Here is a 19,195-nt window from a genome sequence, read left to right on the forward strand (position 1 = left end):
GGGGAGAGAATGAACATTCTGAGGTGAATGAGGTAATCAGTGGTGGGCAGGTTGGGAAATTTTGAGGGAAAAGACTTGATCTAATCCCCGTGGTAGAGAATGAGTATTGTGAGGTAAAAATGAGGTAATTAGTGGTGGACAGGTAGGGAAAGTTTTGAGGGTAATCCTGAGGTACAGAATGAACATTTTTAGTATGAACAGCAACTAGTACTGTTCCCAGCCCTCTGGAAAACCAGGGAGTAAGTCACTACCTTCTACTTGAGAGCTGCAATGTCTCTGCTGATCGACCCACAGGCATCTGTGAGCTACATCAAACATGTAGGAACAAGCAGTGACTAAAACCTCCCTCTTGCTTCTCATCCCCTTCTCCAACCTCATATCCAAGAGGTACCTTCCTCTTCACAACCTTCTCATGCCCCTCTTCGATGTCTCAATGCCACAGGTCCCTCCTGTTCCAGTAATCACAGACTTTTTTCATCCCAAATTATTTCAGAAAGCCAAGTTCCGGTGACTCCAGCTCACTCCTTCCCGCCTGTGCCAGGGGAACCATCCCTTCTTTGTGGCACAGCACCAAGTTATGGCTCCTCTGGGAGACAAGGTTGCCTCCAAAAATGAGGCAGCCTGCCCAGAATGCACAACCAAGTGGTTTTACACAGCAAAACCACCCCACTAGGACACATAAAAGCACAGGAAGAAAGGAAACATGGATACCCAGGTTCTGGGATTTTATCAGGAGAAGGGTGTAACTTGCAGTGATGTCAGCACGTGATTCCATAAGAACCAAGGAAGAGCTGCAATAACAAAGTCACAGGGAACGAAAGGAAGGTGAAAACCAAAGGAGAAAAAGAGAGGAAATACATCCACACTCTCAGCTCCCCCCCTTGTTTGTGGAATAATTTGGGGACATTACAACTCTGTTGTTATTTAAACAGACCAGGATACAAACCCTAAAAGTAGAAAGAATCCAGCCCTGGACAAACAATGTGGTGTTTTGCTGCTGCTCTGCCTCAGGTGCCAAGTCCTGTCGTGTGATTTTTGTCCCCCAGCTTGTGCCAGAGCTGCTTGAGAGTGTTTGAGACGCCCTGACAGATTTTGTGGTGATGGGGGGGTTTTTTGTGCTTCAACACGAGGGACTGGTCCCTGTGACACCTCCAAGCTCTCATGTGTGACAAACCCCACCCAGTGATGTCCACAGCAGCGTGCCAGGATGCTTTCCTGCCTTGTTTTCCTTCCCAGTGCCCCAAATACTCCTTCTTTCTGATCACCCACCCTATTAGCCGCATCCTGAGTCGAGGGAATTCCGAGAGCTGAGGCTGCAGCAACGTTTTGTCTGTGCAAAAGCCATTACAAACCAGCATATGGCACAGGAGAGAATTAAGGGCTGGGTTTAGGCAATAGCAGGCAGGATTGTGAGGGTGCTGGAGTTAATATTCCCAGTGCAAATCCCCGAGGAGCCGGCACTGCTTGTTACATTATCATCCCTCATTCACGCACGGCTGCACCTCTGCTTAGGCCCTGCAGTGACAAGCATCTGGATTTTAGGATTTCAGGTAAACTAAGCAGTGGATTTGTTCCTTCCTCTCCTGCTACATAGCAGGAAAAATACATCTTGAGACTGGCAAAACTGGTAGAGAAGTGGGAACTCACGGGCAGCTCCGGCTCCGCCGGCAGCAGGTGGTGCTGCAAACCCGACAGCAGCACCAGGCACTTCTGTGTGACACCTCCTGCCTGGTAAAACTGTTCCCACGGAGAAATGGAGCTCCTAAATCTGGGATGAGCTCCTGGGAACGCTGGTGCAGCGGGTGGGACCCGCTCAACCCACAGATCTCTTGTGTGAAGTGACTCAGTGCTAAGGAACAAGGGGATCTCCTCGGCTGATTTGCTGAACTGCTCCTTCTGGAAGCAAAGCTGGAGCTTCCCCACTCCCACGTGCAACCCGGGACCCGAAAGTTCGGTTGGGTTCCCCCTGATTTTGTACACAAGGGCTGTGAATTCCCCACAGGGACAAGTGGGAATTCCCAGTGTAAAGCTGTGACTCACCAAAGAGCTTCTGCAGGTGAGCTGGTCCAGAAAAGCACAAGTCACCAAGGGAGGGTTTGGGAGGTGCTGAATTACCTGGTTGAGCCAGACCCTGAGCTGGTATTTATGCAAAGCTCCCAGTAGGGAAAAGGATGCATTGGAATGGTGCTGTGGTCAGCACAGAGGGTTTTATTCCCTTTTTTAACTCATGGCCAGGGTGAGGAACTCAGCCTGGATCACATCCACCACTCCAGTTTATCTCGAGCTCCTTGTGACTTCTGCTGCTCTTATCAGAAAACCAAGCTTGGAGATCCAGCTCCTTGTTGAAGGACAAGCAGAGAAGCTCCAGGTCACAGCCTGACCGGGTTCTGCCCTTCTCTTATTCAGAACCACCACCTGGGGATCCTGTTGTGCTCCTGAAAATGGAGATACCAAGGCACCTTGGAGTGTTTGTGCTGGGCAGGATGTGCAAATCTCAGGCACCTGCCCTGCAGAGCCAGCTCAGCCACTGCCCCAACAGCAGGGAAAGTCGGGACAGCATTCCCTCCTCAGCCTGCTCCCGATGAATAAATGGCATTTCAAGGGATCTCGTGGCATCCAAACAGCTCAGCAGACCCAGAACGCTTCCGGATTAGACATTTTCCAAAGATTATTCCCCTTTAAACAAGCAGCTGAACTGAATGAGCTCCCTGAGCCGGCCACCAGGTCAGCAGGAAAGGACATCGAACCACTGGACTGGCTGCAGAGATCAAAGCCAGCCCCTTATTCTGGGACAAAGCTGGAGGGAAGGATTAGTCACTGCCACAGCCACAAGAGCTGCTGCTGGCACTGAACCCGGCCAAAATCCTCAGGAATGCTCCAGCACACACACACCAGCTCAGGAATGCCTCCAGCACACACATTCCACCTCACCCTGAGGAAGGAGAAAAGAAACTCTAGCCACGAGAGAGGGACCTGCATTCACCTGGGCGAGAGAAGAGCTGGAAGTTCAGGCTGTCACTTAGAACGTGAGCAGAGGTTGTGAAAATACTGGTTTGGGATAAACAAGGTTTAGCCCCAAATCACAGAATGGTTTGGGTTGGAAGGGACCTTAAAGGTCATCTCATTCCACAGCCCTGCCATGGGCAGGGACACCTTCCACTAGCCCAGGTTGCTCCAACACCAATCCAACCTGGCCTTGGACACTTCCAGGGATCCAGGGGCAGCCACAACTTCTCTGGGAATTCCAGCCCAGCCCCTCACCACCCCCCCAGTCAAGAATTCCCTCCCAATCTCCCATCTCTCCCTGCCCTCCAGCAGTGGGAAGCCATTCCCTGTGTCCTGTCCCTCCAGCCCTTGTCCCAAGTCCCTCTCCAGCTCTCCTGGAGCCCCTTTAGGCTCTGGAAGGGGTTGAACACCCCCAGCTCTCTCAGAGATGTTCCAGCCCTGTGATCAACTTAGTGGCCTCCACTGGACTCATTTCAATATATTAAAACCAAACTCCCTTCAGGTAACTCTGGCTGTTTAAGCTCAACTCATTTTTTTAGGTTCTTAAGATTAAAAGCAGAGCAGAAACAGGCAAAGCACAGCAGGATCTGAATCTTCCTGGGTGCATCTGAATTCCACCTCTGGGGACTGGATCCGTGGCTGCCTCAGTGTTTCTGTTTCATTTGTTTCCCTTTCCTTTTACTCGTGTGGATGAAAATGCTGTGGAGGAATTGCAGAGGAACGGGTGAGGTTCCTCCTGTCACCGCTGGTTAGAAATCCTGAGCACAGCGAGGTTGGAAGGGGAGGCTGGAAGCCTCCACCCCAAAATCGAGCCAGACCTTCTCCTTAATGACTCCTGCTTTACTCTGCTGCCAGAAACCTTTCCAAGATTAATGCATGTGCAAGGAGAAACAGCCAAACTCACTCCGACCCTGCCGCAGCCTTCCCAGCTGTTCAGAGCAGCGTTTCATCCAAACTCCTTCCCCCTTTTCTTCCCCACAAATGTGGAAAAGCAGCAGCAGTCATTAGTGAGGGGTGAGCAGCACCATTGCAGCATCCACAGCATTGTGATGGACAGGGGGGTGTTTGTTACACAAACAAGGCTTCTCATTCCCAACCTTCGCTTTTTGCTGCAACGTTGTTTCAAGTGAGACCTGAACGGTTTTTACAGCTCGGCTTTGGCACCAAGGCACTTTAAAAGTGAGGGTAATGGACCTACAGCTGTTCCAGGGGCAGCCCTGAGTGCTTACACCGACTTCACATCAGGTTATATTTGCACAGAGTCACCTCAGGCTGGGTACAGGGCCAGAATGTTTGATCAGACCCCTGTGCAGCTTAGGAATCTTGCTGATTTTATAGTAAATTATGCAATCACAGGAAATCTGTATTTAAGTAAAAGTTTTTCCAAAGATCAGACATATTCTGCAGCCCTGTTTTTCTCATTATCCATGAAAGACTTGAAGGCAGCTTTGAGCTCTGCTACTGATTAATCCCCAGCCCACCAGGGAAAAGGAACCACATAACCTGCTCTGCAGGACCAAACCACAGCCAAGCAACCAAAGTTCCAAGGAACTGATCAATAAATAAGGTCAATCCATGCAGTGAGGCTGCAGGAGGAAGCTCAACTCTCCCTTGGGGAATTCTGCCAGCCCAGAGCCACACAGCTGGAATGTAGTTCAATGTCCCACCAAGGAACTCTGGAGCTCTTGTCAGCAGCAGCCCCTGGGTGGGACTCAGGACTCTATTTTGCTTCCAAAGGTTCTTTCAGCCCTGGGTGTGCTGCACACCTTGTTTGCTTCATTAGGCTGGGATTTACATGGAATCATGGAATGGTTTGGGTTGGAAGGGACCTTAAAGATCATTTCATCCCACCCCCTGCCATAGGCAGGGACACCTTCCACTAGCCCAGGTGGTTCCAAGTCCAACCTGGCTTTGGACACTTCCAGGGATCCAGGGGCAGCCACAGTTTCTCTGGGCAACCTGTGCCAGGGCCTTCACACCCTCACAGCCAAGAATTCCTTCCCAATCTCCCATCTCTCCCTGCCCTCTGGCACTGGGAAGCCATTCCCCCTTGTCCTGTCCCTCCAAGCCCTTGTCCCAAGTCCCTCTTCAGCTCTCCTGGAGCCCCTTTAGGCTCTGGAAGGGGCTCCAAGCTCTCCCTGGATCCTTCTCTTCTCCAGGTGAACCCCCCCAGCTCTCCCAGCCTGGGTCCAGAGCAGAGGGGCTCCAGCCCCTGGAGCATCTCCATGGCCTGCTCTGGACTCGCTCCAGCAGCTCCACGTCCTTGTGCTGTTGGATTTTCACCAATAACCTTCTGGCTCCAGGTGCTTTGATCATGGATCATGCCAGCACATGTGCTGCTGTTGTGCTGCTCCTGGGAGTCAGAGGTGCCTGGACACACTTCAATCACAAGGAGGGGCCCCCAAATCTGCCCCCATTCCCTTCTCTTCCCCCCAAAGCTCTGTGCTTTGGGACCTCATCACAGGACAATTCCCTCCATCCCCGTGTTACTGAAACATATTTCAGCACTGCTCCCAGATCCGAGAGAATTGGATATTCCCTATCAAAAGGCACTTTTTTTTCCCCATAAGGAAATCAGATCCACAGCTCTGCAGTTTATTTTGACATTGGCTTGTCTTTCTTCCAACCCCACGTCCCCACCTGCCTCTTCCCCTGGCCAGCACATCCCATGTCTCAGCCTCTGCTCCCCAAGTTCTTGTGCCCTTTTCCACGGCAGATCTTAGGATTTGTCGCTGCCTGATGAAGCCCAGGTAAGTTTTCCATCATTCCTGCACCAAACCATCCATGCAGATGAATACAACATGGATTAAACACCCAGCCTGGAGACAGACTCAGCAACAAGCACATGAGTGGGATGGATGCCTGGAGGCTGCAAAGGGTTAACCTCTCCCTGTGAGAGATCCTGGGAGACTTGGGCTCTTTAAAATAAACTGGGATTCAGAAAAATGGGAAGAAAGCAGACATGATCACACCTTGGGAAAGGACCCAGTAGAAGCTCTCTGTGCTCCAGCCATTCCCTGGCACTTGGCCACGAGTACAGTGTTACCATCCAACATCTCCAAGCAGACACAGGACAATTCCCTCCCCTGGAACTGAACATTCCCTACGGCACATCCCCCAGGGCACACGAACCCCTCAAAGGCAACAACAACTCGTATGTCCAAGTTCCCAAAAAGCCAGTGGGGCTCCAACACAGCAGATGAGAGCAAGGTACAAAAAGCCATTATCCTCCATCAACAGAAACATCTTTTTTCTTCACAAATAACACCCATCAACGACTCCAAGGTGACCAATCAGCGCTCTGAAGGAGGACGCAGTTTTCCGGCGGACACAATGCAAACATTCTGTGGAATTCAGACCTTCAACGGGACTAATGTGAAAGATTATTTCCCAATTATCCAAGCAATTTTCTCTCCTCATTGTCCCCGGACTAGAAGGGTTCTTAAATGCGAGCAGAAGGATTTATTCATCCCAATAATAATAAAAGGAAATATTAAATCAATGAATCTCTTTGCACGCAGCATAAAGCTCACGTTGCTGTTAAGCCCAGTGGTGTCCTGTCACATAAACCACACGCAGTTCGGCTGCTTAAGTACCATCTCCCTCTCTTATTTTTCCTTTCCCTAATTTGTGAGGCATTATCCTTCCATTTGTCCTCTAAACACGGCCGGATTCAGCCCACACAGTGTCAGCGGCTCTGTGTCTGTGCTTTAGGGGAGATTTATATTTAATATTGATTGGTAACAATGGCCAGGCAGGAAGTTATGCTGGGACAACACAGAAGTCCTAAAATTAATATATAAATAATAATTTAAGAATTAACCCTTTACAAGCTGATGAGCAAGTGAGTAGCTGAGCGTGAAAATGAACGTTGGGTTTTGAAGGTGTCACCTCTTCAGCTTGGCTGGGGAAAAAAATAACCAACCCAAACCTATGGAAAACTCAGCTACAACCTTTGGAGCACGGAAGCTCTGGCAGCCACATCGGCCTTGCCTTGTAATTCCTTCCCTGCCATCCCTTGTAATAATATAAAGTGAGAGATGAGTTCTGAGGTCTTCGCAGTCGACACGGATTCAGTGGGTCCCTCTTTTGTTTTGATAAAAAATTCATCTGGTGAAGTGCAGAAACAGTTACTACTTAGGTATTTATAAGGTGTCAACTGTCCTCACAGCAAGGAACTTCAGGAGCCTGAGGAAAGATTTCCAGTGAACGGGAATCCCTGGCTTTTAGCCTTGTGATTCACACTGGGCTCCGCTCAAGCAATTCCCGTTCCATGAGTGCCAAACACCAGGAACTTCTCGTTTTTCTCCAGCACCCAGATGAGGTTCAGACACCTTCAACCATCCCACAGGACCGAAGCTGAGCTGATACACTACAGAAGAGTCACTTCAACACACAAACCCCACCAGCACAGCTCCATCTGCCTTACCATGATTGGGACGCCGATGTCCGGCCACAGGAGATCCTCGGAGGGAAGCTTGGGAGAGTTCCACACCACCACCACCTTATTTAAGTAGGGGAGACCATTGAGCCTTTCCAGGGAGTTCATCAGCACCTCCTCCCGCTCGTAAGTCAACATCACCACCGTGAACTGCTCCCGGGGCACGTTGCCGCCCAGAGCAGCCTGGAACTCCTTCCCAGAGCCACCCGCTCCTCCACCGATCGGCCGAAACCCAGTCCCGGACCCCAGAAACTTTGCTTCTGAGGGTAAAACAGGGTCAAAGGGAGTGTAGGGGAAGAGGTGAAAAGGCCCCGGAGCAGAGTTCCAATTCCTGTAGATATCCATCGCGGTGAGGGTGAAGTTGCGGAGATATTTGGGGGATGCATAGGGGGGTTCTGTCTCCACAGGCCCCAAGTCCAGGTCACCGTTGTCGGCCATGTTGGGGTCTGTACCAGCAGCTTTGCCAGAGCGGTGGGGGATCTCCACGGCGGGTTCTTCTCGGATGGGAGCGGCCGGGATTTGGATTCGAGTCCTTATGACAGCTAAGACTGTGCTGAAGACGTTGTCCGAGGTGGAGAAGTAGGTCTCCCACAGGAAGCGGCCCTGCCTCCTCATGGCAAGGAGATCGTTGTCAGAAATGCTTCTCAGAAGGAAGTGCACTTCTGTGATACGTGGCTTTGGTATGATTAAGGCTGCCTCGTTCCACCGGATCACGTCGTTGTAGGGAAGCTGGACCTGCTCGCCGAGAACCACCGGGATGGCTCCAACTTCCAGAGCCTCAAACAGTCTCATGGTGCACCCGGCGGAGATCACCAAACGGGTGTCCCCGGGGGTGATGATCAGTGCAAAAGTAGAAAGCTTCAGTAGCTCTAGTCTGTCGTCCCTTTCTCCACACAGAGCCCACTCAGTGGGCAGACTCGCCTTGGGCTGGTTCTTACACGTGAACTCCACCAGAACGAAGTCCAGCTTGCTGTCCTGGACGGCCTTCAGGGTGGTGATGATCCGGTCGTCGTAGTCAGCCGGGGCATTGCCTTCGATCTCCTCCTCGAAAGAGCGAACCTCCTGCAGGCTGGACCTCAGAGACTCGATCTTCTCCCCCTGGAAACTGAACAGGTATTTACGCTTGACCGGCACCTGGGGCGGGATTTCCAGGAAGTTGGGTTCGGACATGGCGTGGACCAGGGGCGACACCACGATGTCGAAGCCCGGGCGATACTGCGCGTCGTAGAAGGTGGACTGGGCGACCATGGCGCGCCCCGTGCTGATGTTGTAGAGGAAGTTCTGAGTCTCCGATTTCCTCGACAAGTTGATGATAAGATGGTTGTGTCCATCAGTCCTCCAATATGGCAAAGAGTGCAACTGTTGCTCTAGTTCAGTAGGTTTTGGCATTACGGGCTCTTGCATCTCCCCCGCTAAAACTATGTACACACAAGCAATATTTGCATTTTCAGTAACATAAACATTAGTTCTGACGGTCGCCTCAAAGGCTTGTTTAATTAAAGGGTCCAAGGAGCTACCAAAGGGGTAATCGTCACTGTTGTAGACGTAGACTGGGAAGCCAGATGTCAAGGGGCAGCGTGAGTAGTCGAAGCAGTTGTGCAGCCTGCAGTTCCTGTTGGATTTCGGCAGGGGGAAGGTCGCGTCGTCCTTGTCGGGCAGCAGCCGGATGGGCAGGGAGAGCTTGGGCTGGTTCTGCGCCATCAGCTCCTTGTAGGAGTGCTCGGTCTGGCTGATGACGTTCTTCAGCTGCAGCAGGTCCTGCTTGGCATTTTCAATGCTCTTCTTGCAGGCCTCGATCTTGAGGTTGAGCTTGGCGATCTCGCTGTTGAGCTCCTGCCGCTTGGCCTCCAGCTGGAGCAGCTCCTCGCTGACCGACTCGCGGATGCGGCACAGGTCCTGCACGTGCTTCACCTCGCACAGCTCGTTGCCGGTCCGGGGCCCGAAGATGCGCTTGCCGGCGTCGTCCGCGTCGTCGATGGTGGTCAGGTAGTAGTGGGCGATGAGGGGGAAGAAGACGAGGATGATGAAGAGGGTGAAGCTGAGCCAGGTGAGCCGGATCCGACTGGACCACCTCAACACCCAGGGCTGGCCTCCGTTCCCCACTCCCCCATTCCGCAACATCGTATATCCAGTCATGAGTTCCAGAGTCGCCGTGCGCCCAATCACGTCGGATCAGTAGCCATAACCAAAAGAGTTTGTATAGCGAGTCTCCTGGATAAAAATGTTATTGTGCCTGTTCAGCGAGAAGCCAATGGAAGGGGAATTTCATCTTCTTGCCGTGCCGACGGCTCTTCCACGGTCGTTTTGCTGCAGGCACGACTTTTGATCCCGTTGGAGTCGGTCATTGACCTTCTCACCCACCCCCAGCCCACACCCTTTCAGTGGGCAACCTTTGCCGGGAGTGTCACGGTGTTGTCATGGCGATCCAAAGTCCCAGCCGGCAGAAGGAAAACACAGTGGGACGGAGCCAAACTCTACCGCTGCTCCCGACATCCTGCATTACCATGCCATGAATATGCACCAGCCATTGCGGAGAAGGAGCCAGGAGAGACTCGTAGGAACGTTAGACTCTGTCATCACTGCTGCGGGGATGACGCTCTGCCATTCCTGCAGGAGAACAACCACCCAGTCAGGCAATGCAAACAAAATGACCCAAAACATCGTCAAGATTTAAAAGCAACTGCTCTGTCTCAAAAGAACAACCTTTGTACATGGTCAACACCCCTGGGGTTAATACCAGAACACCTGAGGAGGTGATGGGATGCATCAGATGTGGCTTTCTCCAGGCACTCTGCCCCTTCATTAGGGTCGCGTCCTTCACTGTCAGTCCACAACCACCCCAGCCCTGGACCTGGATCCCTGTTTCTGCCCCTGTCCTGCTGTGTTGCTCCACAGAAGCTGCTCAACACCTGCAAGGCCCCGTCTCCTCACGTACGAAACGGAGACATTAACACACACCTGCCGTCCCTGCCCGCCCTGCTGGGATCCCGGGACGCGGCAGCGCCGGGAATTTGTACTGCACAGCTGAGTGTAATCACCATTGTTCTGCTCCAGTGACTAGAGCTGATGAGGAATTTTTAGATGAAGTGTTTTGCTTTCATTTCCTGCTGGAAAATTTTGATTCATTGCATGAGGAAGTTTAAAGGGAACGCTCCGGTTGTTGGTTGTGATTAACTCCGCCGGCTGCGGATGAGGGGGTTCCTGGGCAACACTGGAAGAGTCCACACTGCACATCGAAGCAAAGGTGCTGAATTCAGCATCTGCTGGGTATCCTGTCACCCAGGTGGTATCAGCTTGGAAAACTCTGCTCTGGCACTGAGTGCTTACCTAGCACAGGTATAAAAAATCAAGGACATGGCACAGGTCCCTGGAGAGGGAGTTTTCACAAGGGCATGTGGTGGGAATGGCCTAAGACTGAAGGAGATGAGATGTTAGGAAGGAATTGTTGGCTCTGAGGGTGGCAAGGCCCTGGCACAGGTTGCCCAGAGAAGCTGTGGTTGCCCCTGGATCCCTGGAAGTGTCCAAGGCCAAGTTGGACGGGGCTTGGAGCAATCTGGGATAGCGGAAGGTGTCGGGGCTGGAATGAGCTGGTCTTTAAGGTCCCTTCCCACATTGGATCCATGAGGACACCTGGAAAAGAGAAGGCTCCAGGGAGACCTTGGAGCTCCTTCCAGAGCCTAAAGGAGCTCCAAGAGAGCTGGAGAGGGACCTTGGACAAGGACCTGGAGGGACAGGACACGGGGGAATGGCTTCCCACTGCCAGAGGGCAGGGATAGATGGGAGATTGGGAAGGAATTGTTTGGCTCTGAGGGTGGGGAGGCCCTGGCACAGGTTTCCCAGAGAAGTTGTGGCTGCCCCTGGATCCCTGGAAGCATCCAAGGCCAGGTTGGACAGGGCTTGGAGCAACCTGGGATAGCAGAAGGTGTCCCTGCCCATGGCAGGGGGTGGAACAGGATGACCTTTAAGGTCCCTTCCCACCCAAACCATTGATTCTCTGGAATCCAATTCCCAGTTCTAGCTCTGGCCCAACAGATTCAAATCTAGGCCACATCAATCTGCTGCCACTAGAAACCCTCCCTTCCCTTTTACTGGCATCCTCCAAGACACTGAAGTTTCTGGGATATTCTTCCACACACTGGACTTGCCACGTCACTGATGGATTCAGTGCTGGGCTCCTGCACGGCCTCAAGAGGAGCTTTTTCATTTCCGCTTCAATTTTTAATTAGAGGAAAGTCATCCACGCCGGTGACGGTCATTTCTCACTAAATCTATTTAATGCCCCTCTCAGCTCCTCATCAAGAATTAGCAGAAAGGAAGCAAATCTCAGCTGAAAGATCTGGAAACGGGCCAAAGTAAAAAAAAAAAAAAAAGTTCACCTTAAAGGAGCAGGGAGAAGTCAGGAGGAATTTTCAGCGCGGTACTCGAGTGTCAGGGAAAACACATGGAAAATTTGATTTTAACCAGGAAAAATCATCGTGGAAGGGGGAATATGTGGAGTAATAAAGCACAGTTCTTAGGGCTATTGCTACATGGCCGTTTGTTGGCAGTAATTTAACGCCCCATGATTAAATGGGATTTCCACCCCCCGCCAACATGACCCAAAATTGAGCAGCACAGCAGAACGGATGCTTCAAACTGAGGCAGATTTGAAAATCGTGGCATTGGCAAACAGCACTGGCGTAAATCTTGGAAAGCTGGGAGGATAAAGGGGCTAAAATCAGCAAAAGGCTAAATCAGCTTTCTTGGATCTTGGCAGGGCTTGGGGGAGGCTCCGGCCCTCCAGGACCGCTGGCCCACGGCAGCAGGGTTTGAGCAGGAGCCACTGCACAACCCAGGCAACTGAAGGCAAAAATAATAATAATACTGCTTAAAAAAAGTTTTTTAAAGTCTATTTCCCTTTCTTTCCCCCCCCCTTTTTAAGCTCTCTGCAGCAAGTGGAGCTTGTGCTGTGTGTCTGTGTGCGCCAGTCGGGCAGTCCCTGTTATTTCCACCTGCTCTCCCGGGGGCTGCAAAGATCCTGGAATTGCCACCAGTTTTCTGCAAACAGCTGGCCAGGAGATGAGCTGCCCTATTAGTGCTTTTCCTGAGGGAAATGCCAGAGCACACACTCACTTGATCTAAAAATCAGCTTAACTTCAAGGCACACGTGGGGAAAACAAGTCCTGCTGGTTATTTTTGGTTTGGGGGTGCCATGGGATAAGTGGGGTCAAACCCTGCAGGGTGTTGAGACAACAGAGAAATAAGGCAATCATAAATGTGGCCAAAAAAAGAATGACACATGGAGATGTTGCTGTGGGCTGGTCAGAGAGAGCTGCAGCTCCACAGGCAGTAAAGGAAGCCCCAAAAGGTGAGACTGCATCTAAATTTTATTCCTTTGTGGCCACTTTGGTCATTTATAAGCCATAAACAGTAATGAAATGGTAAACTGGACTCCCTAAAATGGCAACTGGGGTCCTTGGAAAACTAAATCCATCACCCCACACGTGACCATCAGCAGTTGCTCTGTCACCCAACCCCTCCAGTGGCTCCCCTGGTCCTTCCCTTCCTTGACACAGAACAACCTTTATCCTCCTGGCCTAAAAATGTGGGTTGTGAATTAAAAACATCCTTGTGCTCAGAAACCCGAAGCTGACAAAGTGACTCTGTGGCTCTCTTGGAAAACATCACATGGGAAAGACCAGAGGAGGCTGAGGAGGGATTTAAAATGCACCACGTGTGGCTTGGGATCGGTTAAAAGTATTGACTGTCACTATGAAATATGTGCTGGTGATAAAGTGAGTGCTTTAGACACACTCTTGGACTCTTCTTCATTATTAAGACTTTATTTCTCATTAACTCAACAGAGCTTGAGGTTGTAACACGTTGTCATTAGGACTTCAAAAGAAAAAAAGGCAAAGTAAAAAAACCCACTTCATGGTTTTACCAAGAGAGACTTCAGTGTTGTGTTTAACAGCAACGAGCAGCACCAGGGAAAAAAGGCTGCTGATTTCTGTCATTCCCCAAAAGAAATCTGGGAGGAGGAGAAACAGGTTGGTTGCTGGGTTTTGCCAAGTACTATTTAGTTCTTTGATCCAGCCCAACACTGAAAACTCTCGTTGATGTTATAGCACAATTTCACTGCCTGATGGAGCTAATTACACACATCAAAAAAAAAAAGGTAGGAAGAGCTCTTAGAAAATCAGGAGATCAATAATTACCAGAGACTCTTCCCAAATGCCAACCCGAGTGACTTCTCAGGCACAACAGGTTTGCTCTCTGCAGTTCCTTCTCCCAGGGAATGGGGCTGTGAAACTAAACTGCTGTTCCAGCATGTTGTCAAAGCTCAGGCTGCATTCCCAGCTTTCCCCAGCTCCACAGCAGGTGAAGTTATGGGAATACCCGAGGTTGTCCCTCATTTTGCATTTCTAGAACGTGCCAGGCTGGTCTGATCTGTGGGTGCTCGTGGAGTCGTTTCCCTGCAAATGTTCCAAGTCCTCCTGCAAACACCTGAGCAACAACTATTCCTCCATTTGCACCTCCATTTATCCACCTCCCCATAAAATTAGGGAAATGCTGTTCCTTCCTCAGCACATTTGCGAGCAGAGCCTGGAAAATTTAAACTTGTGGTCTTTAAGGGCTTAGCAGAGCAATCCATAACCATCAGGCACAACACGGAGCACAGACTGCACTGTGGGGAGGAAAATTCCACAGGGATCCTGCATCTGCTAAATTAGAGCTCCCAAACTCTCGTCTGCACGCATCCATACCCATTCTCACTCCCTTTCCTCATAAAATGATGGCTCTGCAGTGCTACTGCTGCTGTGTCACCCCCACAAAGTCCCGCTTTGATGGCTTTTTCCGTGGAGAATGAACCCACCTGTGTCCCGCCGGCTCCCTCCTGTCAAACGGAGAAGGACGTCAGGGAGTGTGTCAGTGGCTCCTGTGCTTTATCTCTGCAGGTTTGGATAGACAGTTTCTACTGCCAAGTCTCTCTCACCAGCACTAGAAATGAAATCAAAGAGAGAAAATAAAAATACAGGATATTCCCCCCCCCTTTTCAGAACAGGTGTAAATGGAAAAGAAACGAGCAGCAAACAGCCCTTCAGCAACGATAACTTTCTGCTTCCTAAAGCTCTCAAAGGAAAGGATTACACCCCAAATCTCCAACTGCTTTGGGAACAGGAGCAGTTGAACAAGGAGAATAAATCTATTAGGTGTGTGCTTTAAGGTATGTTTGAGAGCAGCTCTTTGAAAGGAGCAGATGGAAAATTCGCTCTGAAACGCTCCGCGTGCGGCAGCCTCGGGATCGTCACGAGGGATTTGTACCTTCTCCAGAGCTCAGGGGCCCAGAGAAATTCTCCCAGGCTGAGATCAACACACCGGTAAAAGGTCCTGTAATCTGTAAATTCCGGGGATAAACTGCATCCCCGGCTTTAGGGAGCTTTTATCTAAACCAAGGAACATTCTAGGGAGCTTTTATCTAAACCAAGGAACATTCACTGTGTTTGCAGCTCCACGTGAAGCCAAACCTGCTTCCAGCTGTGCTGCCCATCCTCATAGGCACGTGTGGGATAAAGAAGTCCTGGACAAACATCCAAGAGCCCCTTCCTGTGCTCGCTCTGGTACAACCTCTCTCCAGCAATCAGGAGATAACGGACCCTCCAGGCCTCCCTCTCCCTCTTTCCACAGCAAAGGTGAACTCAAACTGCTCCAAGGCAGACAAGTGAAGAACTGCCACTGGCTCCCAGCTTTGTGTTCCCACCTGGGGCACAGGGACAGGATCCTGCTCCAGGAGATGCTCAGTATTGTGGTGAGAAGGTGCAGAAACCTCCCCCCCAGGTGCTCCCAGGTACCTGATGCTTTGCCCTGTCCTGCTCAGCTCAACTGAGTGCTCCATAAACATTCCTTTATTCTGATGGAATCCTGAACACCACAGGAAAACCACCTCCAGCTTTCAGAGAGCAGGTAATGGAGAAACAACCCACCCAAGGTCACCCTGGATTGGGATTCACTCCACATCCAATCATCCCGTCCGCAAGATCATCCGTCTTCCCCGCCTGCCTCTTCCCAGCCTGTTCCCTTCTCCGGTGCCTTTCTGCTGTTTGCATAATGCATCCTGAAATCTACTTTGCATATAGAGCTTTTAGTTCTTAAATTTATTATTTAGTGTTGTTTTCTGGTAATAAACCAGTCACAGTGTTTTATTTTTTCCCCCCAGGCTGCGCACGAGCACTTCTCCGCTCAAAGGAACATCCAACTTACGAGCAAATCCATCTGTGTCCTGCGGGATTGAGCGGCAAAGAATCCTGGATTCAAAGTTCACCCCTCTCCTCCCCAAGTCTCAGAGCAAGGGACACAGGGCAGAGTTTTAGGAGCAGGCTAGGAAACCCATACAACCACACAGGGGCCGACATCGGGAGCGTTCACCGCATTCCCAGTTCAGATATTTTGGGATGGGAGAAGCAAACTGAGGATTCTCCATCATGCAGCGGCACAAGCTTTTAGACACTTCTAAAAGGGACAGATTGGGTGTGGGAGGCTTTTACCTTGAACTAATTAATGAACAAGAGCAGTCTTGAGGTAAAACCACAGCGAAGAGCCGGGTGCTCCACGTCACACCACAGGAGCCTGGAGAGGTCAACTCCAGACAGGGCTGATTCCCCAAACGCTGACTCCATGAGACAGCTCAAGTCCTTGGAATTCTTTGTGGTTTCCAGGTTATTTTCCCCAAGGTAAAACCACAAATCTCTCTCATGTCCCTGTCCCTAAAACACCCTGGGTGCCACTTCCGCAGCAGGAAATAACCCCGTGGTAGGTTCGAGTTCCTGCCCTCTGACAGAAGCTGCAGGTCGTAATTAAGCATAAATCTATATTTTCTGCTGACCTGGAAAGGTTATAAGAAAAAGGAAATATTGCCTGAAGAGCACAGAAACACACAGGGTGTTTAACAGCATCTCACTCAGCAGGGAGGGTCCCTGTGGAAAATGATCCATCTATAGGGGTTTTATGAAAAGTTCACCCATTTCCCACATGCAGGGAATGAACCAGTGCTGGAGAACAAACATCTCCATCAAGGGGCCTCTAACAAGCACGAAATCACATGGATGGTTTCTCATGGACCTCAGAGGCCAAGGAGGCAGGTCAGCAGTGAGTCCTGATGGGAAGTTTATATCCAAGGAAAGCCTAAAGAAACAGGGAACTCTCAGTTGCTACACCTGAGCGAGGTGCAGTGACAACTCAATTCATCAATGCCACGTGGCCAAATGAACCATGTTAAACAACTCCAAGTGTGCCTTCCCTCCCTGTAACAGCTCCTTCACCTGCTCCCCCGGGTGTGTCCGTGCTGCTGTGTGTCCAACATCAGCTTTTCCCTCCCCTCTGGGATGTGTGGGATGGGCCCGCGGCCTCATTAACAACTGACGGTCACCTGCACTTTTGGGAGAAGCTTCATCACAGTAAATGGGGCTGTTCTGCCTCAGACAAGGCCAATGGATCAGCCCAAATAACTAAATTACCTGATGTGCTGTAATAACCTGTATTTATACAGCAGGGGGGTTCTTATCCCACACAGTCCATTGCCAGGCAAGCTGGAAATTCGGATCACAGAACGGTTTGGGTTGGAAGGGACCTTAAGGATCATCTCATTACATCCCCTGCCACGGGCAGGGACAACTCCCACTATTCCAGGTTGCTCCAAGCCCTGTCCAACCTGGCCTTGGACACTTCCAGGGATTCAGGGGCAGCCACAGCTTCTCTGGGCAACCTGTGCCATGGCCTTCCCACCCTCACAGCCAAGAATTCCTTCCCAATCTCCCATCTCTCCCTGCCCTCTGGCAGAGGGAAACCATTCCCCGTGTCCTGTCCCTCCAGCCTTTGTCCCAAGTCCCTCTCCAGCTCTCCTGGAGCCCCTTTAGGCTCTGGAAGGAGCTCCAAGGTCTCCCTGGAGCCTTCTTTTCTCCAGGTGAACACCTCTCCCAGCCTGGGTCCAGAGCTCCAGCCCTCGGAGAATCTCCGTGTATCTAAGATCTCCCTCCTGTTCCAGGCACCCACAGACAGCCAGAACTGGCACAACATGAAGTACCTGTGCTGTAAAACTGCTGCTGGCCAAGGCCCCGTGTCAGAGAAAGCCCCCACCTGAAACCAAGAGGCACCACAGGTACAGACCTGTCAGGTAAGAGCTCTGCCAGCTCAGGCAGTGCTATGAAATAAAGAAATAAAATATTATTGGATAATAAAAATTATTGTTTGGAAGAGATTCTTCCCTGTGAGGGTGGTGAGGCCCTGGCACAGGTTGCCCAGAGAAGCTGTGGCTGCCCCATCCCTGGAATTTTCCAAGGCCAGATTGGACGGGGCTTGGAGCAACCTGGGATAGTGGAAGGTGTCCCTACCCATGGCAGGGGGGTGGAACAAGATGGTCTTTGAGGTCCTTTCCAATCCAAACCATTCTGGGATTCTATGAAAAGCCAACAAAGGTCCTGCAGGACCCTCGCACTGCCCAAAGTGAGGATGTGCCGGTGTGGACATGGACAAATACATCACCTCAAAACACACAGAGAGGACAAACCCCAGTGCCTGAGGTTTGTGGGAGTGTTTAATGAAGTCATTAAGCAGCAGAGGAGTGTATGATAGCAGATAAGCACCAGCAGAATCCATGGTAATTAAATTCCTACAAAGCAGCGCTGCCGCCCGGGTTTGGAACGCTGGATAATTTGACACACGCTGAGCACTGTCTTGTCACCGGTGCCCAGTGCTTTGCTTGCAGGATAGCAGAGAGAGAGACATAAAAAACAAAGCTCCTCTCAAGCTGCATGGCTGGAAAAGACTAATAACACCCAGTCCTTGGAAAAGGCAGGATGGGAGATGGCAAATTCCACTCAGCACCCGTGCCCGGCACAGAGAGCTCTCCGACCAGAATGGGGAGGTGGAAACATTCCCAAATCACTGCAGGGCAGATGTAGCAATAACAGACCAGTTAGGAAGGGCAAAGTGACACTGTTCTGTTTATTGGAAGGCCTAGAGAGAGGTCAGAGAAAGAGGGATCCAAGGAACTTGGCCAGAGCTGGAGGTGAAGGAAGGAATTAACTTTCCAGCTGCACGAGGTGGATTCAATCACCGAGCAAGATGAGATGGGCTTTGGAAAGCCATGGGTTATAAAAGTTAAGCTGAGGGTTAGACTGAGTCTGCCTGGAAATAAATTGATCCATTTAAGACCTACTCACCAGATTTTTAATAATGCAGCATCGACCAAGGGAGGCCTCTCCTCCATTCCCAAACCTGTGCCTGACACCTCCACAACGGCCACTTTTGGGAAATGCTTCAGGATCCTTCCACATCAGAGGTGACTCTGCCAGCTCTCAGGGCTGGGAACTCAGGGATATTAGGAATAGCATGACAGGGCTGTTTAGGGGCTGCAAACTTAATGAGCAAACACAGCACTTCTTTTGACCTCCAACATCACTTTTCAGGATGAAAGAGAGGTCTTAAAATAAAAAAAGCAGGAACAAAACGCCTCGACCAGTGGCACTGCCGCATGGAGCCTCTTCCTCAGCATCCCAGAGCAGATGTGCTGCACTCAAAATGTCTTTGTCTATTAAAACTGTGTCAGCTTCAGAGCCTCCAAAACTCCCTGTGGCATAAACAGAATTCCTAATGAACAGCTGCAGGATCCAGGAGTGGCCGCACAAAACGCAGCTGCTGAGATCGTTTCCTCTGCCCCTCTCTCACCACCTTTCTCCTCTGCTGCCCAAATCCCACTTTCCCCACTTTAAA

General features: G+C 50.8%; 1 protein-coding gene across 6 annotated transcripts in view; it reads right to left on the reverse strand.

The window, feature by feature from the left end:
• The window catches only part of EXTL3 (exostosin like glycosyltransferase 3), a 132,414-nt gene that overhangs the window by 16,659 nt on the left and 96,560 nt on the right, over positions 1–19,195 (reverse strand). For all 6 annotated transcript variants that reach the window (XM_027697844.1, XM_027697845.1, XM_027697841.1 and 3 more), the window contains 2 exons: positions 14,304–14,428; positions 7,436–10,054 (listed from right to left, as the gene is read on the reverse strand). In XM_027697844.1, the coding sequence (XP_027553645.1) occupies positions 7,436–9,583 (2,148 nt within the window). In that variant the 5' untranslated portion in view covers positions 9,584–10,054; positions 14,304–14,428. The remainder of the gene's footprint in view (positions 1–7,435; positions 10,055–14,303; positions 14,429–19,195) is intronic.

The sequence above is a fragment of the Neopelma chrysocephalum genome, unplaced genomic scaffold (assembly GCF_003984885.1).
Source record: "Neopelma chrysocephalum unplaced genomic scaffold, ASM398488v2 Primary Assembly neopelma1_123, whole genome shotgun sequence".
NCBI classification, from domain to species: Eukaryota; Metazoa; Chordata; class Aves; order Passeriformes; family Pipridae; genus Neopelma; species Neopelma chrysocephalum.